At 36.8% G+C, this 24258-nt stretch overlaps 1 protein-coding gene across 17 annotated transcripts in view; it reads right to left on the bottom strand.

Moving 5' to 3' along the window:
- Positions 1 to 23998, bottom strand: part of LOC103045501 (asialoglycoprotein receptor 2) — a 31335-nt gene extending 7337 nt beyond the window's left edge. The window contains exons 1-12 of one of the 17 annotated variants that reach the window (XR_007440201.1): positions 23839 to 23992; positions 20254 to 20340; positions 17771 to 17923; positions 15353 to 15394; positions 12563 to 12619; positions 7463 to 7525; positions 7313 to 7375; positions 6512 to 6568; positions 6011 to 6168; positions 5573 to 5694; positions 4658 to 5422; positions 781 to 980 (exon numbers count right to left, since the gene is read on the bottom strand). Coding sequence is in view for 16 of the 17 variants with exons in the window: in XM_049482204.1 (XP_049338161.1) it covers positions 1570 to 1744; positions 1896 to 2017; positions 2334 to 2491; positions 2815 to 2871; positions 3616 to 3678; positions 7313 to 7375; positions 7463 to 7525; positions 12563 to 12619; positions 15353 to 15394; positions 17771 to 17923; positions 20254 to 20340; positions 23839 to 23914 (1116 nt within the window). In the remaining variant the exon portion in view is untranslated. Of the gene's footprint in view, positions 1 to 779; positions 1745 to 1895; positions 2018 to 2333; positions 2492 to 2814; positions 2872 to 3615; positions 3679 to 3765; positions 3829 to 4657; positions 5423 to 5572; positions 5695 to 6010; positions 6169 to 6511; positions 6569 to 7312; positions 7376 to 7462; positions 7526 to 12562; positions 12620 to 15352; positions 15395 to 17770; positions 17924 to 20253; positions 20341 to 23838 lie in introns of those variants that run through there. The other 16 variants (XM_049482204.1, XM_049482206.1, XM_049482212.1 and 13 more) reach the window with 16 other exon arrangements.
- Positions 23999 to 24258: the final 260 nt, after the last annotated feature.

Raw genomic sequence — 24258 nt, 5'->3', positions numbered from 1 at the left:
ATGCATTATTTTACTGGGTGTGCACTGTAAATAATGAAAGTGTACATTAAAACTATGGAGGAACCCTTAAGGTGGTTTGGGAAACCTTCAAGAAAGCTTAAGATGTTTTAAGGAACATTTTCTTGAAAGTTCCTCAAACCAGCTTAAGGGATTTCAAAATAAGGAACCCTTAAAACCCCCCTCAATGTATGTATACTTTTTACAGTGCAGGTTCATTAAAGTTTGCTGCTTGTTATTATCATTTTATTGGATTAAAATAAACAGCTCTTCTTGGATGAATGCATTAATTTCACCATGCAGAAGCTCTTTCGAATCTGCAGCCATTCTGGTATGAGAAGATTTTTTTTTCCATGCAGACCTGCGTGAGATGAGCGTTTATCACCACTGACCACTGATTTCAGAAAGACAAGAGATCTGACCTCTGGACTGCTCTCTGGCATTTTTTGTTCCCACATCCAAAAAAATAGGCTAGAGTGAAAACACCCTTAATTCTCTTTGCCATAGTTTCATAAATCTTTGCCAGATGGAGAACCCTGATAACAGTTGTCTTAATGAGAGTCTGTCCCATCTCTGAAAAAAAGTGAAGCTTTTAACTTCATTAGATTAGTTATGGAGGTCTTGGTGGCCTCTCTAACTAGTCTGCACTAGTCTTGCACAGTTTGTGAAAAGCTGTTCTAGGCAGATTTACACATGTGCAATATTCTTTTTATTTTTTAACCATTAGTTTACTGCACTGTGATCTTCAGTGTTTTTTTTTTTTTGTAGATCACTGGAAATAAGCTGCAGAAAACTATTTTACTTTTTAATTTGATTTTATTACAGCTGAGCTGACAGATACTGACAAAGCAGAGTAAAGATGAGAGTAGAGCTGAAGTAAAAGTGTCTATGCAAAACCTGACTGTACACAATACTCACTTTAGTACTGAGCATTTTACTATCTAATAATGACTAAATTAATCCAGCTATTTTAGATACAGATCCTAAACCAACCAAACAAGAACATTATGATATATTTGACACTTAATCCACTGACTAGAAGATCACATGACTTATTGATTGGTTCACAATAATGTAGAGACACTGATGTCAAAGAACAACATGATCCCTTCCAGTTATAAATAAAATGAAATGACTAAGAATTAAACTGTAAAAAGTGGGAGAACTTGGTGGGAGCTCTTTTCTTTGGATGATAATTTAATTTGTTACATACAAGGACATTAATGTAGGTTTTAATTTCACACAAAAAACAAAATGTTAACTTTACTGGAAAAAAGGGAAAGAGGTATTAACCTTTTGTAGGATTCAGTGTACACATATTTACAGTATATTTATGATTTAATTCCAATTATTTCTGAAGCATATCTATTGGTCCATTCTGTGACATGATATAGAGAATAACTGTCATATTTACATTATGTAAAAAATGAAACACAGAACAAATGGAAATACAAGGTTTTTATCTGACAGAGACAAAATGCTGCAAATATTAATTAGCTGTAATATAATAACATGATGAAAAGAATAGTTATGGAGCCTTCATTTTACTGTAAGATTAGTAAATTCATTTGATTATTTTGACACTTTTGCTTCACAGACACGTTTGAGATTTACAATCTGTTCATCACAGAGTCTATCATATAAAGAGAAATGGCTAGATGATATCTCCATATCAGAGCAGTTTTCTCCTTCAGGATACTCGTTGTTCCCCCCTTTCCAGTTATCAGGTTCAGGTACCTTCCAGTATCTGAAGAACAAGAGAAGAAGAAAACCATCTTACTCTTCAGACAGTGAGACACTTTCAAAACCATACTAAAGATCTGAACTGAGGATCTAGAGCTTTATATTAAAGATTCACATATAAAACTCAGAGTAGATCAGTAGTGTCTGAAATGTACCTTGGTGTATTATTGAGTTTAGTTCCGTCTAACCAGCGCCAGTCTCCTTCCTTCACAGCATCAGACAGACCGATCCAGTAGTGCTCTCGACCAGAACCAGGCTTTGACCTTTTAAGAAAGTCCTGTAACAGAAATATCCTGATCCTTTAAGACTGTATGGAATAAAAAGACGACACTAGCAGAAATAATAGTAGTAGTAGTAAATACAGTAGTATCGGTGGCTGTAGTGATAGTAATAGCTGTGCTGGTAATAGTATAGTAATAATAGATAATAGTAAAAGCAGTAGCAGCAATAGTAGTAATATTTTTACTGTATCTATAGGGGTGAGCAGAATGTTTATCTGTTATTATCAACTGTAAACCTGTAACTGATTGAAACAGCCTGATTTCAGTCAGTGAGTTTTCTGAAATCACTGATATAATATGTGATGATCATACCAGTTCCTCTAGGCTGCTGATAATCACCAAGTCTCCTCCTGCAGCCAAACACTCATCTCTACTAGCAATCCAGGTCTTCGTATCACCAGAAAAGAAGTAGCACTTTCCACTGAAGTACTTCCAGCCCACAGCACAACAGATTTCATCCACATTCTGCGCTGCAATTTTATAAAATGGTATATTTTATTAAACAAATTCAAGAGGCATGTCATCTTCTTAAAACGATCGTTAAACACCATGCATGTTCAGCTTTATAATTATCCAGATTAATAAATATAATGAAGAGTTTTCCTCATGTAACAGTTTTTTCATGGCTGTGTAAAATCTTTTAAAGTATAAATTACAGTCATGATGACTGATCTCAAAGGTTTTGTTTTTTCTTGATTTTTGCAAAACAGTGAAGATCTTAATGATGAATAAATGCTGAAAAAATGTTTTCTGTTAAAGATTTAACTTTTATACAAGTAAATATTTATCTTACATTTGGGATCACAGGTTCCTTTTTCTTTCTCGAGCTGCTTAATTTTATCATCTCTCTCTGAAAGGTAAGAACATCACATTTATAAACATTATATTACTGCGAGAATAATAGGAGGGTTTTTTTCTGGTAATAAGAATGAATCTCTGTCAGACTGTATTTTGTTATGCAAGCACACATTTACTCATTAAATAAATAAATAACAAAGAAACAAGGAACAAGTAAACACTTAACAAAGATAAACAAATAACAAATAACCAAAACAAACCAGAGAAACAAGAGAACATAAACTAAACAAACAAGAGATAATGATAATAAACAAACAGGGAGGCTAATAAGCGAAGAAACAAATAAGGAACATAAAAAATTCTAAACTAAACCGGGCAAGGAATATATACAAAGGAAAAACACTGGAAAGTAGAAAATAACAAGGATAAACAAAAGAATAAACAAGGAGGGATAAACACAGAAACAAACAAGGAGTAAACAAAGGCAATGGCTACGAAAACGAGAAGCAAACGCGGTAAAGTCAAACAACAGGGGTTAGTGCAAAGACCGACGAAGACAAAGTGCCACAGGAAGACTATATATACAAACAGGAAACAATGAACACCTGGGGAAAGGGCGGAGCTACAAATGAGACACACGTGGTGAAAAAAAAAAAAGCGGGGGAAGAAACACAGAGGAGCACGGTTCACGTGGGGATAACACACAGAGACAAGAGAACAGACAGGAACAGGGCCAGGATGTGACACATTTATTTGCTAGTTTTTGATTAAACATTTCATTGAAGTTATTTCTTACCTTTAAGAGTCGTGTTCAGGTTTGTGTTTTCTGTTTGAAGCTGGTCAATTATTTTACCTTTTTCTGGAAAGTGCAGTTTTAGAAGAGTGAAAAGACTGTTGAGCTGAATGAGTTAAACATTTCATCATAAGAAGTAAAGCTATGTCTTACCTTCAAGAGTCGTGTTCAGGTTTGTGTTTTCAGTTTGGAGCTGCTCAATTATTTTAACTTTTTCTGAAAAGTCAGAAAGTCATTAATTACAGCAAACTGTTGAAACAGTCTTATGGTAAAGCTGAGTTAAAAAAAATTGATTAGGTTCAAATCATCAGCCTATACTTTTCATCAAATCAAAAAAAATCTGAAGTTTATAAAATGTACAGCATTACAGCAGTGGTGTCTCAGTGGTTGGAGTATTGGGTTATTAATGTACTGAAAGTAAAAGTACAGTACTGTGTTATTAGTGTAGTTATTACAGAAAGCAGTGGAAAGTTAGCAGAGCTAAAGGCAGAACGGGAGCAGCGAGGTCTTCTAATAAGGTCAGTTTGATTTCTTGATTCACTTTGTGATTAGAAGCTTTATCAAACCCGGTGAGACAGAGCAGAGCATCTGCCGCTCTGGCTTTAGTGATAATGTGGGTTCAGAATGATTCCTAACATTTTCATAATTGTAACGAGTAATGATGCAGCACAGAAAAAATATCAGCGTAAATGTATTAAAATCTTCCAAAATATATAGTGAAGTGAAAGAAGAAGTAGGAGAAAAAATAACACTCCAGCAGATATAGATATAGCATATAGATTTACGTACAGAAGATAAGTAGTTCTACTTCCCTACTGTACATCTCTGATAACAAGCTGCAACTGTTGAACTAGAGCTTAGATTGTCTGCCCGAACCCGAAGCCGAGATTTCCCACCACATTCCTCGGGCCGGGTCGGGTTCCAGAAAGTAGTCTGAGATGTAGGCATCTGTTTTTTAATTATATATACACAATACTCACTTTAGTACTGAGCATTTTACTATCTAATAATGACTAAATTAATCCAGCTATTTTAGATACAGAACCTAAACCAAACAAACAAGAACTTTATGATATATTTGACACTTAATCCACTGACTAGAAGATCACATGACTTATTGATTGGTTCACAATAATGTAGAGACACTGATGTCAAAGAACAACATGATCCCTTCCAGTTATAAATAAAATGAAATGACTAAGAATTAAACTGTAAAAAGTGGGAGAACTTGGTGGGAGCTCTTTTCTTTGGATGATAATTTAATTTGTTACATACAAGGACATTAATGTAGGTTTTAATTTCACACAAAAAAACAAAATGTTAACTTTACTGGAAAAAAGGGAAAGAGGTATTAACCTTTTGTAGGATTCAGTGTACACATATTTACAGTATATTTATGATTTAATTCCAATTATTTCTGAAGCATATCTATTGGTCCATTCTGTGACATGATATAGAGAATAACTGTCATATTTACATTATGTAAAAAATGAAACACAAAACAAATGGAAATACAAGGTTTTTATCTGACAGAAACAAAATGCTGCAGTAATTAATTAGCTGTAATATAATAACATGATGAAAAGAATAGTTATGGAGCCTTCATTTTACTGTAAGATTAGTAAATTCATTTGATTATTTTGACACTTTTGCTTCACAGACATGTTTGAGCTTTGCAATCTGTGCATCACAGAGTCTATCATGTAAAGAGAAATAGCTAGATGATATCTCCATATCAGAGCAGTTTTCTCCTCCAGTATACTCGTTGTTGTTCCCTTTCCAGTTATCAGGTTCACCTCCCTGCCAGTAGCTGAAGAACAAGAGAAGAAGAAAAACATCTTACTCTTCAGACAGTGAGACACTTTCAAAACCATACTAAAGATCTGAACTGAGGATCTAGAGCTTTATATTAAAGATTCACATATAAACTCAGAGTAGGTCAGTAGTGTCTGAAATGTACCTTGGTGTAATATTGAGTTTAGTTCCGTCTAACCAGCGCCAGTCTCCTTCCTTCACAGCATCAGTCAGACCGATCCAGTAGTGCTCTCGACCAGAACCAGGCTTTGACCTTTTAAGAAAGTCCTGTAACAGAAATATTCTGATCCTTTAAGACTGTATGGAATAAAAAGACGACACTAGCAGAAATAATAGTAGTAGTAGTAAATACAGTAGTATCGGTGGCTGTAGTGATAGTAATAGCTGTGCTGGTAATAGTATAGTAATAATAGATAATAGTAAAAGCAGTAGCAGCAATAGTAGTAATATTTTTACTGTATCTATAGGGGTGCGCAGAATGTTTATCTGTTATTATCAACTGTAAACCTGTAACTGATTGAAACAGCCTGATTTCAGTCAGTGACTTTTCTGAAATCACTGATATAATATGTGATGATCATACCAGTTCCTCCAGGCTGCTGATAATCACCAAGTCTCCTCCTGCAGCCAAACACTCATCTCTACTAGCAATCCAGGTCTTCGTATCATCAGAAAAGAAGTAGCACTTTCCACTGAAGTACTTCCAGCCCACAGCACAACAGACTTCATCCACATTCTGCGCTGCAATTTTATAAAATGGTATATTTTATTAAACACATTCAAGAGGCATGTCATCTTCTTAAAACCGTCGTTAAACCGTCGTTAAAATCGTTAAACACCATGCATGTTCAGCTTTATAATTATCCAGATTAATAAATATAATGAAGAGTTTTCCTCATGTAACAGTTTTTTCATGGCTGTGTAAAATCTTTTAAAGTATAAATTACAGTCATGATGACTGATCTCAAAGGTTTTGTTTTTTCTTGATTTTTGCAAAACAGTGAAGATCTTAATGATGAATAAATGCTGAAAAAATGTTTTCTGTTAAAGATTTAACTTTTATACAAGTAAATATTTATCTTACATTTGGGATCACAGGTTCCTTTTTCTTTCTCGAGCTGCTTAATTTTATCATCTCTCTCTGAAAGGTAAGAACATCACATTTATAAACATTATATTACTGCGAGAATAATAGGAGGGTTTTTTTCTGGTAATAAGAATGAATCTCTGTCAGACTGTATTTTGTTATGCAAGCACACATTTACTCATTAAATAAATAAATAACAAAGAAACAAGGAACAAGTAAACACTTAACAAAGATAAGCAAATAACCAATAACCAAAACAAACCAGAGAAACAAGAGAACATAAACTAAACAAACAAGAGATAATGATAATAAACAAACAGGGAGGCTAATAAGCGAAGAAACAAATAAGGAACATAAAAAATTCTAAACTAAACCGGGCAAGGAATATATACAAAGGAAAAACACTGGAAAGTAGAAAATAACAAGGATAAACAAAAGAATAAACAAGGAGGGATAAACACAGAAACAAACAAGGAGTAAACAAAGGCAATGGCTACGAAAACGAGAAGCAAACGCGGTAAAGTCAAACAACAGGGGTTAGTGCAAAGACCGACGAAGACAAAGTGCCACAGGAAGACTATATATACAAACAGGAAACAATGAACACCTGGGGAAAGGGCGGAGCTACAAATGAGACACACGTGGTGAAAAAAAAAAAAGCGGGGGAAGAAACACAGAGGAGCACGGTTCACGTGGGGATAACACACAGAGACAAGAGAACAGACAGGAACAGGGCCAGGATGTGACACATTTATTTGCTAGTTTTTGATTAAACATTTCATTGAAGTTATTTCTTACCTGCAAGAGTCGTGTTCAGGTTTGTGTTTTCTGTTTGAAGCTGGTCAATTATTTTACCTTTTTCTGGAAAGTGCAGTTTTAGAAGAGTGAAAAGACTGTCGAGCTGAATGAGTTAAACATTTCATCATAAGAAGTAAAGCTATGTCTTACCTTCAAGAGTCGTGTTCAGGTTTGTGTTTTCTGTTTGGAGCTGCTCAATTATTTTAACTTTTTCTGAAAAGTCATTAATTACAGCAAACTGTTGAAACAGTCTTATGGTAAAGCTGAGTTAAAAAAACTGATTAAGTTCAAATCATCAGTCTATACTTTTCATCAAAAAAAAAAAAATCTGAAGTTTATAAAATGTACAGCATTACAGCAGTGGTGTCTCAGTGGTTGGAGTATTGGGTTATTAATGTACTGAAAGTAAAAGTACAGTACTGTGTTATTAGTGTAGTTATTACAGAAAGCAGTGGAAAGTTAGCAGAGCTAAAGGCAGAACGGGAGCAGCGAGGTCTTCTAATAAGGTCAGTTTGATTTCTTGATTCACTTTGTGATTAGAAGCTTTATCAAACCCGGTGAGACAGAGCAGAGCATCTGCCGCTCTGGCTTTAGTGATAATGTGGGTTCAGAATGATTCCTAACATTTTCATAATTGTAACGAGTAATGATGCAGCACAGAAAAAATATCAGCGTAAATGTATTAAAATCTTCCAAAATATATAGTGAAGTGAAAGAAGAAGTAGGAGAAAAAATAACACTCCAGCAGATATAGATATAGCATATAGATTTACGTACAGAAGATAAGTAGTTCTACTTCCCTACTGTACATCTCTGATAACAAGCTGCAACTGTTGAACTAGAGCTTAGATTGTCTGCCCGAACCCGAAGCCGAGATTTCCCACCACATTCCTCGGGCCGGGTCGGGCTCCAGAAAATAGTCTGAGATGTAGGCATCAGTTTTTTAATTTTATATATATATATATATATATATATTTTTTTTTAAACTGAAAGTGAAAAAACTTTATAAGCGCTGTTTTCACTCCCACAGTTGTACAGCGGGGGGTGTTGTGCCGATTCTGTCTGCGAAGCGGGAGTCAGATTCAGCAGGGAGTCAGATTCGGCACAACAGCGGCAGCGCGGCGGCACCTCGCGGCCCGCGGTGTTACGGTGAATTTACACTGCTCCGACGCGACAACGCACACGGTCGCACTACCCCCCTCCAACCGGTCGCATGTGGGCGTGACAAAGGCGTTCCCTGCGTCGTCCAATTGAATCGTTTTAATAAATGGGAAATGCTTTTTATATAAGCTTTTATTATTTCCAATAATTAATAAATATAAATGTGTCTTTATTGATATAAATGTTTGAATGAGCTTCATTACACTGTCTAGTGAGCAGTATATAAGCTGACAAAAGCAATTAAATTACATATTAATATTTTAAAAACCCACCAGAGACTCCAACAATCACAGCAGCCTTTCTCCTCGCTGACAGAGTCCCTGTGAATCAGCAGGGATTTTATAAAGAACAGGGAAGCCTGAAACTTCTCTTCCAGGCTTCTCTGGACGCTTGAAAGCGGAACTAAAATGTTTTCATGCGCTGCGCTGAGGACGCGTTACAGGCCAACACCTGCTCTCTGATTGGATAGACGCATTGCGTTGGACGGACTCATTTGCATAAAGTTCAGCTCGGCTCAACTTTTCATCGCATCGCATCCCCCGCTCTCGACGCGTCGGACCCATGATGCACCGCGCGACTGCGTCTGACGGAGGCGGCGCTTCCCATTGAAAATGAATGGGATCCGTCGCTGTGCGTTGTCGCGTCGGAGCAGTGTAAATTCACCGTTAGTTGTAAGGGCTCGCGCTAACCGCAAAATACGACAGAAAACACTGAGGGAGCTGCAGAATTATGTATGGGACTAGAATATGAGCACGAGGAGATAAAAGAGAAACAGTATGTGAGAACCTTTACCTGTGAGTAGCTCATTCACAAGAACACGCAAATCTCTCTCTCTCTCTCTCTCTCTCTCTCTCTCTCTTTCTCTCTCTCTCTCTCTCTCTCTCTGTCTCTCTCTCTGTCTCTTTCTCTCTCTCTGTCTCTCTCTCTCTCTGTCTCTCTCTCTCTCTGTCTGTCTCTCTCTCTCTGTGTCTCTCGAAAAATGCTGAATCTGTTTCAAATAGATACGAACACATTATTTGTTTTTTGTAAATTGGTTTTCTCTTTGTGTGAAATGAGTCTGTACATTTAGATGAAAATATACCCTTGTAAAAGAAAAATGTATTTAAGTATATTTTCAAAAGTATATTTAACATGGAAAAGTACATACATTTTAAAATAAAAATATGTACTTACATGGAAACTTAAGTAAGAAATTTAAGTAGGTTTTTAAATACATTTTTAATACACTTAAGGTATATTGTAAATGTATTACTTTGCAAACTGATGCACATATTGGGTACACGTTAATAAACTAAACTGCACTTTTAGCCACATTTAAAGCCACTAAAAAAAAAATTTTCTATCAACACAATGTATAATTAAAAGCATTGCTTACAAATATATTTTATGGAAATACAAAGAAAGTACATTTAATGTGTATTTTCATAAAATATATATAATTGAAAATGCACTTTTAGCATTATTTACATACTTTGAACATACTTTTAATGGTCTTATAAACATAATGTGTGAATTTATGTATATATGTGTATGTCTGTACATATAAATATATGCTATACCATATGTCTGCCTTTGTTAAAGAGCATAATATAAAGTATTTCAGCATGAAAGCAGGTATTTGTAATGTATGACAGCGTCCTCTATCATTACTGCATGTCTGCTTTTCATAACAAACCAAACCGTGTGTAAATTGGGTAATAATTTGTAGAGTTGTGATTATTATAGGTGTATTAAACTCCTTCCTCAGTGTAAAATAATGCACTGAGGGCACAGGGTTGCCACACTGACACGCCAGCTCCAATAGATGGCGTCAGTTGATGAGGCGTCTATGTATATGATGTCTATGGGGCTGTGAACAGGTGTTTAGAATTCGGGTGATTGTAATGTAGTACGGAGGCTGAAGATCGCAGGAATAGCTGAGTTTGTGAGAAACAGAAGCTCTTCGGTGTCAAACGAGAAAAACCTAGAGTTACACAAGTCAGGACTGTCCCTTAAAGCTATTTCAAAACAACTGCCGTTTCTAAGATCATCAAAATCAAACAACTGTACATAAAAGGACAAGTTATTGGAGAGTGTAGACAAAATTCATCCAAGTATCAAATTTCTGACAAAGACAACAACAATCACTATTTATGTTTCACACAGGTGGATTTTGACCTTCCCTGTGGTGAATACACACAGATTCAGACAGTGAGGACATGTGTTCAAAGTGGTGGACAGACCTCACTGAGGGTTAAAATAACACTGATGTCATTTATGTCACAAAATAAGAGCTAGTTTTTTTCTGCATGTATTTTTAAATGAAATTGCTCATATTGTAGCAGCGGCTCAGGCCAGCGTAAAAATAAGGTAGATTTTCTCGCTGCTATAATGCGCAGCCTTAGACTGTGAATTTGAATTATGGAGGCAAGCATGCTCCTTGTGTGGGTAACTGTGGGGTTCACACCATGTGAAGCAGACATAAGGAAACAGACATAGCCGTTGAGTTTTAAATTACTTGTCTGTCACTAAGCTGTTCCTGTTGGTTTGTGGTCATCGTGGCCGAAGGACCAGAAATAAAGATCTGTGGTTTAATACAGGCGGGTTAGTGTGGTGCTCAGGTCTTCTGCTCTACAGAACACACTAATTTTCAGAATAAACTCAATAAAGAGCTGAAAAAGATTACTTTTCCAATTCCTAACTCGTCCATTTCACCACAATGTGTACACATCAATCCTGAAAAGTGCAATAACATGCTAAATTGGCTAACTTCTGTATCTTTTTTTAAACAGATAATCTGCTAAAAAATATGTTGAAACATCTGTCGAAAACCTTATGTGTTGAATTGAACTGAAAAGTCATAATACTTAAGGTATATATACAGGGGTTGGACAATGAAACTGAAACACCTGGTTTTAGACCACAATAATTTTGTGTTTTGGTGGAAACAGGAGAGTTGAGGTGCACATTGAATTCTGTCGTGATTTGAGCAGCCGTGGTTTCATGTTTTTTGGATACAATCCGGGTCAGCACCCAAACATCCCTTTCAGACAGCTTCCTCTTGCATCCACAGTTAATCCTGTTGGATGTGGTTGGTCCTTCTTGGTGGTATGCTGATATTACCCTGGATACCGTGGCACTTGATGCATCACAAAGACTTGTTGTCTTGGTCACAGATGCGCCAGCAAGACGTGCACCAACGATTTGTCCTCTTTTGAACTCTGGTATGTCACCCATAATGTTGTGTGCATTGCAGTATTTAGAGAAAAACTGTGCTCTTACCCTGCTAATTGAACCTTCACACTCTGCTCTTACTGGTGCAATGGGCAATTAATGAAGATTGGCCCCCAGGCTGCTCCAATTTAGCCATGAAATCTCCCACACTAAAATGACAGGTGTTTCAGTTTCATTGTCCTGTATATCTAGTGGTTAAGTAACATAGCGAACATCTGCTCATTAGAAGAAACTAATAAAAAATTGAAGTTGAAATTAAGGGTTCTTTTACTTTAGGTTAAAAAGCTCATTGTTTAACACATTGTTAAATCTTTTTCAAATGTACTGATTGTCAGACAGATGCAGATTAAAAAGGAAAGAGGATTTATTACAAGACTCAGATACAAAAAGTTGTTTAAAACAGTCTGCATCTGCAACAGCAGGAAGTGCATGCAAAAGAAGAACATAATAAAAAAAACAAAGTAGAAAATGATGAAGAAACTAAACTGAGTCAAGAAGAGAAACCACTGAACTGAAAAAGGACAGGGAACATAGGCATTGAAGCAGGTGAAAACAATCATTAATCAGGTGACTGAGACAGAGTGAGTGTGATCAAGCGATCATGATTAGGAATCATGTGGGAGTCCAGATCAGCTTGGAGGACAGAGGGAAGTGTGACAAGGAATCATACTCATTATTTTTAGGAATAAATGTGAGTGTTGTTCTAGGGGACACACATTCAACTCTATATACTGCCTCTTTTCATTTCTCATAACTTACTTCCTCTTTCACAAACACTTCTAACAGACTCACACAGTAACTCAGGGTCAACTCAGGTTCCTCTGTTTTTATCTGTGTTTATACAGATATTATGTTCTAGGAATGTAAACGACTTACCTGCGAAATACTTTTGGATATCAGTGTAATTTCTCAACATTTCCTTGTGTTGTTTTTCTAAAACATAAATAAAATTAAAAATTCAGATGACTGGAAACTTAGGCCAATTTTTTTACATAATAAAATAATTATATATTTAGTATGCATGCATTCTCTGAACACTTTCTAAGGGACTTTTTACAGTGATGGCAATGATTCTGGTGAGAAGCCTGAAGAGCTCTCAGGGGAGCTCCCAGCATGCTCTATTGTCACAATTTTCTTTGGTTGGGGTCATTTAAGGGCATTCTTGTTGATTTGTGTGGAGTTATGTGTTCACTAGGACTGTTTCTCAATCCAGAGTACACAAGTTTGGACTCCTGTACTTGGCCAGAACAGATTTGGTTGGACTCCCGAGGACAGGAGGATGTGGGACTTTTATTCTGCAATTAGAACAACTGCATACTTGATGACGTCACACTCTCAGAGGAGCATAAAGCGTTGTTCTGAAAACATAGGAGTGCATTTTAGCATAGCCACTTCTTTAACAAATGAACTACACATGTGAAGTCTAAACCTCTATGTTCTCACCTAAAAAAACTTTCAAAAGTATAACTTATAAGTGTGCACTTTCTCCTCCACCAATACTGCTGCGAGATGCTTTGTGAGACAGTGGCGTGCACATTTTGGGGGGAAAGTGCTCAGGGGGGAAAAAGGGCACTTTTTAGCGCACGTGGAACACTTCATTATAAAAAAAAAACATTATCTATCATTGATTTGGGCTAGAGCGGCTGGTTTATCTGGTGAGCAGTCGGATAAAGATGCTTAGTAGTTTGGCGCTGTATGAGACATTTTACTGCACAACAAAATGATTTCACGTTGGGCATAGAGGGCAAACGGTAGGATTTTACTTGATGTGTATGTTACCTGGCTGGTGGGACACGGGGGAGAAGAAGCCTATCTGTTGCAGTGCGTGCTGTGCTGAAGACTCGCTGAACTGAACCGCTGCTGCAGCGCATCTGCTGTGCCTTGCGCTCGACCACGCGGGGTCACGTGACAGAGGAAGAGAGAGGTCGGGTGTGTGCGAGCTGATTTCAGGGTATTCTATTTTCACTTGTTTTTAATCGCTCAGGTTTTCAAAAGATCATTTCAAACCGGCCTCAGTAAAATCTTAATAACATTAAATAAAAATAAAAAAAACGAAGTTTCAAAAGGGAACTGTTGTGTCTTCTTGTTTCTTGTGGACTCCTCTTTGGGTGTCCTTGGAAGGCTGTTGTTTCTTGAAATAAAACTCAGTACACACTGTCCTCTTAACCGGAATAAATATTTATTTCAGTCAGAAGCAAAGTGTGGGAGAGAGCTTGTCAATTCTCGGTGTCCCATGTTTTTCTCCCTCTCTCCCAGTCTTGCAGGCTAACCCGTTTAAATAGTCCCTTACAGTCACTCCAATAGCTCTCATGCCTTAAGGATTTCAACCGCCCTATTTACAGCTTTACCATATATGTAAATATGGCCTTTTGAGAAGCGGCATGTTGTTTACCTGCAACCACTTGTGACATGCCAATCATGTATAGAAATGGACTTCTCAAAATAGTTTAGCTGGACACATGAACTTCTCTGGGCTAAAGGCCTCTCAAACCAGAAGTGGTGGCCAATCCATAGCACAGAAATACACCTCAGAACTTTGGTTGATAAAGGGCAGAGTTGATGAAAGAGGACAAATGGTTCATGTCTATGTCTGCACACCTCTGTTGTGGGATATCGGACTGTTAGAAGTCCACACGTAACCTTCCATGCCTCCTCAATAATGAGGGAGGAGCAAGAATACATCCGGGTCTTTGTAGTGTACTTGTGAACTTAAACTGGAACACTACTTGGGCTGTGACTGATGACGTTACCTGAGTCCACAAGAACACAGAGTTTGGGGTGAATGTTGGATAAGAGTCTCCACCTCCAGTGGAGCCTCCATTTTTTGGAGAGACTTATTGTTCATTCACAGTCATTTCATGCTCTCTTCCTGTTTAACTGTTGTGCCAGACAGTCATGGAGTGTTTGTTGTCACACACCCAAAAGGAATGGTGCAATTTTGTGGCCTGCCTTTTCTGAAAGCACACTCTGGTCTGATATTCCAACAGGACAATTCTCATCCATGTACTTCTGCCATCTCAAGAGCTTGTCATGAAGACACAGGTACTATGCCATGGCCAGACTTATACCTGATTGAAAATGTGTGGGATGCTATTGGATGAACTGTTAATACTCCTACACATCCCTACTGCTGACAAATTGTGTGAACTGAGTGAATAGTCAAGCTGTATGGGATGGATTGCTGCAGGACACCTTTAGGAACCTCTACAACTCCATTCTGAGATGTCTGACATGTTACATTACAATAATTACATTACATTTAGCGGACGCTTTTATCCAAAGTGACTTACAGGGCTGACAGGGCTTCAAGGAGGCCAAAGGGAAATAGTGGGATAGAGGGGGAAAGAAAGTTAAGAAGGAAATGAGGTTTGGAGTAGTTAGTTGTTAGAGGTGTTAGTAGAGTAAGTGTTCATTGAAGAGCTTACTCTGCAATGTACATGCATCACACACTACTTCTGTATGTGTAGTTCAAAAAATAAGAGGAGTTGTGTGGTTCTAGTAACCTTTATCATTCTTTCTAATAGCACTGTACCCTTCTAGGTGCAGCAATTTCTTTTAGTATTTTATTTAAAATGATTTAAATGAAAATCTGTGCTTTCCTTTAGAATTCAAAAGCCTGACTGTTTTATTACATGTCATTCCATGGTTGCAGATTCTGACACTAACCTGAAACAAACTTTTCCTCTGGTGAAATTTTACCAAGGACATCTGGGGGCAAAAACAGAAGATCCACAGTCTTCACAATCAAAAAAACTTCATAAACCCACAGAAATACTGTGCTGCTGACACCAAATACTCGACTCACTATTTGTATAATACAGCAAAGATGTGTACTATATATATATATATATATATATATATATATATATATATATATATATATATATATATATATATATATATATATATATATACATACAGTGGCTTGCAAAAATATTCAAGTTTCAAGTTTTATTTGTCATTTGCACATCATGTCAAGACATACGTGCATTGAAATGCTTGGGGTGAGGCTCAGATAATCATTTTACAGTAATAAAACAATGCAACATAAAATACCATAAAACTCTAGTGTATAGGCAAATTCATGCAATAAAATATATATACATATATATTTAAAGTGACTTAAAAGTATTTACCTTAGCAGCAATATATAAATAAATTGTTGAAATTTAAAAGGTATGGGGGTCAATAAGTGTCACAGTCTCACAGTTAGTTCAAAAGCCTTACGGCCTGTGGGTAGAAACTGTTCATTAGTCTGGTTGTTCTGGCCTGGATACTACGATACCCTCTGCCTGATGGCAGTAAGGTTAACAGGCTGTATGCTGGGTGACTGCTGTCTGATCTAATGTTTTTAATTTTCCTGCAGCAGCGGGACTGATAGATGTCCTGTAAGGCTGGTAGTTTGTTGACTATGATGTTTTCTGCTGTCCTCACTACTCCTTTAAGGGCCTTGTGGTCACAGGCTTTGCTGCTGCCATACCAGACAGTGATGCGGCCAGGAAGTATGCTCTCTATGGTAAATCTGTAGAAGAATGTGTTACTTCTACTCCTGAATATATAAAACCTATGTGGATGTTTAAAAGACTTTTAAAATTTTAATTTAAAAGCTGTTTGACCAGTGGTAGCATGGTCCCCCCTTAAATGTGAGTCTTGGTCCTCCCAAGGTTTCTTCCTCCTCCTGCAGCTCTGAGGGAGTTTTTCCTTGCCTCCGCGCTCACTGGGGTTCTGTATTCTGTATTTTCTATGTTTAATATTTTGCCTGACTCTTTGTCCTGTAATCATGTTTCTGTAAAGCTGCTTTGTGCCAACACCAGTTGTAAAAAGCGCTATACAAATAAATTTGATTTGATTTGACTTTGTGTTGAACTGTCACTTAAAATCTCATTAAAATATATTGAAATTTGTGGTTGTAAAACAAAAAATGTGTTCAAGTAGTACGAATACTTTTGCAAGCCACTATATTTCACCAGTGAAAAGAGGCCTTCTGGTCACATTAACCTTTTTCCCACATGGCTCTATCTTGGTCTGTTCACAGGGCTTCTATATTTATATGTGTGCTTTACACCAAAATGCGAACATGAGGAAGAGAAGAAACACTTTCCTATCTAAATAGAAGCAGAAACGCTTCTAAAAAGTGAAAAGGAAAGTGGTCACACCTCACATACACAGCACAGTATCACTAATTCACCTTTAACATTAAGCAGTGCTGCTTAACAAATACTTGAGAAAAAAAGCTAACTACTGAGCCCCTGTCATATTACACTTACTACACTGCAGTCCTGTACTTAGTTTTAACTTAATAAATTTAGTCTGATGTTTATAAAACTGAACTAATCTGAAATATACAGCGGCTTGCAAAAGTATTCATACCCGTTGAACTTTTTAATATTTTGTCACCTTACAACCACAAACATAAATGTATTTTTTAAAGATTTTAAGTGATAAACCAACACAAATTAGCACATAATTGTGAAGTGAAATTAAACTGATACATTGTTTTTAAATATTTTATAAAATAAAAAAGTATTCAGCCCCTTTTACTCTGAAGCCCCTAAATAAAATCCAGTGCAGTCCATTGATTTCAGAAATCGCTGAATAAGTTAACACAGTCCAGCTGTGTGTAATTTAGTCTCACTATAAATGCAGCTGTTCTGTATCGACCTTCGTGGTGGAGGACATTAAAATTGCTGTTCACAGACGCTCTTCATCCAATCTGGCTGAACTTGAGCTGTTTTGTAAAGAAGAATGAGCAGAAATCTCATTCTCCAGATGTGCAAAGCTGGTAGAGATATAGCTCAAAAGACCTGCAGCTGTAATTGCAAAGTACTGATATAGGGGGGGTGAATACTTATGCACATCACACTTTTCAGATTTTTATTTGATTACATTTTTTAAATCTATGTATCATTTTAATTTCACTTCACATTTATGTGATATTTCGTGTTGGTCTATCACTTAAAATCTCAATAGAATTCATAGTTTGTGGTTGTAAGGTGACAAAATGTGAAAAAGTTCAAGGGGTATGAATACTTTTGCAAACCACTTATATATATGTGTATTGTATATGAGTTGTATAAGACTCACAGAGAACTGTAACGATGAGGCCTGCAGCAAACAAGACGGCACACAGACAACACAGCAGCAGTCTCTGTTTAGCCAAGGCAGGGGTCACTGCCTCAGGTGAGGAGTCAGCAGGGTCATGTGATCCAGGCCGGTTGGGATGACTGGGATCAGCTGCTAGGGTGGGAAAAAAAATCCTAGTTATATTTGACACACATTAAACAACATCATCATCACCAGCATGTATCACTCAGTTTTCCCATCACTGGTCAGAATTTGAGATGTAGAAAAGTCTTAGCGTTGTGCTGGTGCTGGAGCTGATATGTGAATGCAGCACTGTTTCTGTTGGTTTCAGTGAATCACCCCCTCCAGATCCTTAAACACAGACACTATATGGACACTCGTAGTGAGTCACCTACTCGTTCATTGTTTCTTTCAATCTAATCAAGAGTAAAACTAGTTTATTCTGTTTTGTTGGTGTAACTGTCTCTACTATCCAGGAAAAGCTTTCTAATTGATTTTGGTGCATCACTGTGAGGATATGATTACATTCAGCATTAAAAGCTTACAGCTCTGGAAATAAATAATTGACCACTTCAGTTTCTGAATCATTTTCTCTGTTTTTTTTTGTTATTTATAGGTATATGTTTGAGTAAAATGAACATTGTTTGTTGTTTGTTGTTTTATTCTATAAACTACAGACAACATTTCTCCCAAATTCCAAATAAAAATATTATCATTTAGAGCATTTATTTGCAGAAAATGAGAAATGGCTGAAATAACAACAACAAAAAAAGATGCAGATCAAATTCACAAAGTTTTAAGAGTTCAGAAATCAATATTTGGTGGAATAATTCTGGTTTTTAATCACAGTTTTCATGCATCTTGGCAAGTTTTCCTCCACCAGTCTTGCACACTGCTTTTGAATAACTTTATGCCACTCCTGGTGCAAAAATTCAAGCAGTTCAGTTTGGTTTGATGGCTTGTGATCATCCATTTTCCTCTTGATTATATTCCAGAGGTTTTCAAATAAAAAGGGTAAAATTAAGGAAACTCTAATTTTAAGTGGTCTGTTTTTTTCCCAGAGTTGTATGTGAAGTCATGATGTTATTGGATCACAACCTGGATACTGCAACATTCACAAGTCACCAGTATGCTTTGACTAAGTTAAGTTGTAAGAAATTAACATGTTAAGTTTATTTAACTGTAAACTATGTGTATTTCACATTTTTGTCACAACACAGAATAAATGTAGCCTGGTCTTACAGCCTTAAACACTGACAAACTGCCAGTAATTAAGCACCATATATAAACTACAGATGCACATCCAGATGCACCCATCCCCCCCCCCCCCAAAAAAAAAATACACACTGACAGTAAGTGAGGGGGAAGGACACGTCCAATATACAAATGTGTGGTGACAATAGGAAGGATGTAACGCTGATGAAAGAGTCTTGGGACATGCATAGCGTATTAATAGTTGTTTGAAACCCTTTTCAGTTTGTTGGTTCAACAAACAATTTTAAGTTTTCAGGTTGGATTTTATTTTATTTATTTTATTGAGCTGTACTGTCCAAAAAGAAAAAATCCCTTATCATGTGAAGAGCAGCTTCACAGCTCAATGACCTTTGGGGGTCTTTATTTCCTTTTAGCCCACGCCTGGTTTTAGACGTGGTGCCAATAGGTTCTTGTTTATCGGCTCCAGAGAGTCCTTTTCTATTGGCAATACCTCTCAATGTAGGGACTAAATTCAATGTGTGTTTACAAAACTATTGCAACTTAAAGTAGCTGAATGTATTTATTAGAGGGGCTGCCCACATAAACATTTGGAGATATACTGTAGTTAGTGTATACATAAACAGAGGTCTTGTGTATCATTTTAGTGATGTTTTTTCAACCATTGGGACACCAGGGAGGGCAGTTGCCCCTGCTTGCCCTTTTTTGAGTTTGCGAGTGCTGTTGCCATTGGCAACTGGGCAGGGTTTAGTTGATTAGACCTTAATAATTAACAATATTGATGTTTCTTAGTAACTATTCACGCTGTGCAGCATGTTTTACTAATATACAGTGACCTCAAAAATTAACATGATGTTTGGAATACAACCTTCTTAGTAAAAATATCAGCTTTTCTATCGACTCCTGGCGTCATCTAGTTGCATTATTGGCTTGCCTCAGTCCTCACCATCCTGACCATCAGTGTTTTGTAATTTCCCACAGTTGTGTTTCAATATTAATATCTGGCCTCAGTGTTGCTGTGATGGAGTGCTGCACTGTTCACTCTTGCGTAACGGCAGAATTATGCTGCATACAGTATCCCACAGGTTAGTGCATTGTTCTTTAGCTTCCATGACACACACTTATTAAAAAAAAGGTGTCTATGTGTCTATATGAATCTGATCATACTGGCTTTTACAACATGTGCAAATGATTATTATAAGAATTATTTTTTATTTAATATATTTAGGTTTATATACTGGCTGGTTATTATTATGAATAGTTGCACTCACCATTAGGGGTTGTCACGACAACTGTCTTGTCTGATTGTACAATTCGGACTTCTGAGTATATAATCTCATCATTTGTGTTGGAACTTCCTGGTGGGTTAAAGACAAAAAGAGAAGTGGTTAAGAAGGATGATGAGACAGAAACAAAAAAAGAGACAAATAATAAAAAGGAAGTTTGATTAAATAAACTGATCAGATCCTGTTTTACTCATTTTACGTCTCATGTACTAAGACTTGCGTGGACTTCCTACTAAAATGTTCCGTACGCTCAGACTTACAAAAAGGCCGTACGCACAAAAAAATCCGGATTTATCAAACCGTGCGTAGGCAGAATTCCAAGTACTTTCTCTTAGTACATCACAATCAACTTGAAATCAAGCGCAAGTGCACGAAAATGCCATGCCATGACTCTTCCCTCAATTACGCAGAGTATAATGTTATGATAATAATAATATTTATTAATATTATATACACGTAGCGCGATAACTAATAATTACCCATGTTTAAAATGGTATTATTCTAAGATGGATAATAAATAGTTTCATTTAAATGCTTTAAATTAGTTGCTCACCAAGAAGCCGCCCGTCACGCACTCAGCTTGTTTTCTTATCCTCTTATGCTCTTGGAAATCTGAAACGGTTTATAAGCCAGTCATCATCATGGGCCAAAAAAACATAACGGTCACGGAAAATGCGCTTTCAATGAATTTGGCCATTAGCAATATTTTCCAATAATGGCAACTCTGCCATCTCCAACAACTCCAGCGCACACTTTTATCCATGTTTATATAATCTAGGCTAAGTAACACGTTGAACGATTATTTCTGTAAGCCAATGAAACTGTCTGATTAAATTACTTTATTTTACCCAATAATGGCTACAATGTGTGCATAAAGGATATCTTATTAGTTGTAATTTCAATGCATCGCCTCTAAGTGTTGCCAAATGACAAAAACACAGTACAATCGTACAAAAAAAACATGCGTACACCCGAAACAAAAGTGCCGTGGGGGAACGCACTTTCTCAGTTCAAGTCAAATTTAGTACATCTGGCTGTGAGCGTGAAAGATGTTTTTGTGCGTACGCACCTGTAGTACATGAGGCCCCTGGTCACTGCATGAGTCTTTAATGTTAAGATTATTTCTGGATAAGGTCAAGCCACTTAAGAATGAAAGTGTAAATGCACTCTAGATGCATTTAAAACAGATATATTCCATTTACTCAAATTACTTTAGCCACAGTATGTTCAGACTGCAGGCTTATCAAAATTGTTCACTGATTGTGGAAACTTTACACTAGACCTTAAGCCAGGGGTGTCCAAACTTTTTTTTTGGGGGGCCAGAAGATGACATATATTTGAAGTCACGGGCCACACCCTGTAATAAAACAAATAATGAAATACACCACTTTAAATATTATTTTTTTCCTTTTTATTTCATTTACACACCATTTTACTTGACTAACTATCTTTATCTTTAACAGTGTTGTGTAAACTAAGATTTTTCAAATTGATGTTTAATTTCATGATGTCTCTTAATATTAAACTCCTTAATTACGGCACTTTTAGACTCTTTGGTCCGTACTTCTGCGCTAGTAATGTGCAATCTCTCCGTCTTTAGACTCTTTGGCCCAATTTTCTGCGCTATAAATGCGCACACTCTCTGCTTTTAGACTCTTTGCCCCGTTTTTCTGCGCTAGAAATGTGTATCCTCTCCGACTCTTTGGTCCGTTTCTGACACCTAGCGTTCAAACTTTGAATCTCACATTGTAAAAACCTGCTAAAAACAGCGGGCCAACTTTCATTCTATTTCCTCGCGGGCCGCTCCAAAAAAGAAAACGGGCCGCAAATGGCCCGCGGGTTGTAGTTTGGACACCCCTGCCTTAAGCAGCTTGGACTGTGTGTCTCTCCACTCTTCCTCCAGACTCTGCTCCCTTGATTTACAAATAAAATGCTCAATTTACTGACAGTCAATGATGGTTTGGAGAGACATGTCTTCCGCTGGTGTTGATCCACTGTGTTTTATCAAGTCTAAAGTCAGTGCAGTGTTTTCATGCTTCCCTTTGCTGACAACTTTTATGGGGATGTGGATTTCATTTTCCAGCAGGACTTGGCACACTGCCCCACTGTCAAAAGTACCAATTGGTCTTATTTAATTATCACATTTTTTAAAGACAGTGATTTTTGGGTTTTCATTGGCTAAATAGATGACTGTGTCTAATACATCTATATAATATTTAAGTTTCACATTTTGAACTGAATTACTGAAATAAAGTATCTTTTCAATGATAATCAAATTTTTTGAGATGCACTAGTATATACAGTACTACATACTTTATATTCATCTACCCACAGACGACCCTTTTCCCCAGAAACACCACAGAGACATTCTGCAGCCCACATAATGTAATTTTCCACCTCAGCAGTGAAGGACGGAGATAAATTTAGCTTCATAACAGACTTTAAGCGCAGCTGCAAATTATGGAAAACATTAAATTAGAACCTCCACCTTTATTTATACCGGACAATCTTTAGTGAACTAGGCTTTTTTTCTTTTTTCTTTTTTTTACTGTACTTCACTATTACTTTATTGAACTTTTATATGCTTTCATATGCTAAAATCTGACCAAGATCACTAATCACATCTCTCTTTAGGGACTGTAGAAAAAATACTGGAAATGAATATTGAATAAATCTATAAATCTAAAACTTTGTCAAAATGTGACCTGGTGACCCTTTTTTTATTGCTGCATTTGTGGAAGTTAAATAGGTCTATTCATTACTTGTTTTGTTCCTCACATTGTCACTTACTGCCAGAAGGCAAATGTGTTGACAGTTGTTGAGTTGAGTTGTTGTCACTGTATACTGTATACTCATATACTAATGAAGTTTTGTAAAATAAATGTTAAATACAGTAAAATAAAATATACACTCAATATTGTTCCTATGGGACAAGATAAAAATCATGCTGTGAAAATCAGTCGGTGAAGATCATGCTGCTGTAGAAAACACTATACAGTTGCCTTAATCTAATTACTTTATTAAAACATCCTTTTCTAAACTTTTCTTTCTAGTCAGCTTTGTTAGTATTTATTGAAGCTGTGAGCTACATATCTGACAGAATCATGAAAAACAAAAGGAAATTAACTTTCATTCATTTTTTTTGGATGCAGCTATAACTATGAGCTATGAACAAGAAGAGTGCATAAAAGTGAGTTTATGTTTGATGTTTCTGACAAAGGTTTGATTCGCCAGCCGGGCAAGCTCACCACATCACACCAATAAGAGTTTTTAGGACAACATTATATAGATAACTCTCCTACATTCTCCTACCAACCTAATATACACAACTCAACTATAAGTCACTCTGGATAAGAGTATCAACCAAATGCCATAAAAGTAAATGTGTCCCAAACTGGGGCCAACACATTTAAAACAAAACCCCAAAAAATGAATAATGCATGTTTACAGTACACCATAAACTTCTTTAAGAAACAAGACACTTTTCACCCTGAAGCAACACATATAACAAACTGTACACCAACAATATTAACTCATATGAAGCAGGCTAAAATTCAATTAAAAACTCACCTTCACCCGATTCCCCATCTCCTGTCTCTCTCACCCCTTTGTTTTTAAACTTCACGTTGGAGTAGATGGCTGCCATTATTCTACCCAGGTGGGTTATCTGAGAACGGCTGGGACTGCAGCTCTGAGAGAAGTCTTATTTAAAGCAGTTCTAGTGGAGTGTAACACTTCCTGTCTTTCTGTTGCGTCACTCTAAACACAACACAACACAACTCTTACACAATGCATGTTCTGTATACTATCCTCTGGGGTTATTCCAGGATTGGCATACAAAAATAATTTTAAATCCATAAAGAACATTTTTTTATTCAATAAAAAACAGGAAACAGGAAACACATGGGACTGAGGGGCGGAGTTATAAATGAACACAGGTGAGGGCTAGAAACACTAGGGAATACGGGTCACGTGGGAGACACACTCACA

Source organism: Astyanax mexicanus, chromosome 8, assembly GCF_023375975.1.
Source record: "Astyanax mexicanus isolate ESR-SI-001 chromosome 8, AstMex3_surface, whole genome shotgun sequence".
Classification (NCBI taxonomy): Eukaryota; Metazoa; Chordata; class Actinopteri; order Characiformes; family Acestrorhamphidae; genus Astyanax; species Astyanax mexicanus.
Note: the sequence above shows the minus strand (reverse complement) of the source record. Positions and strands in the feature narration are given on the sequence as shown.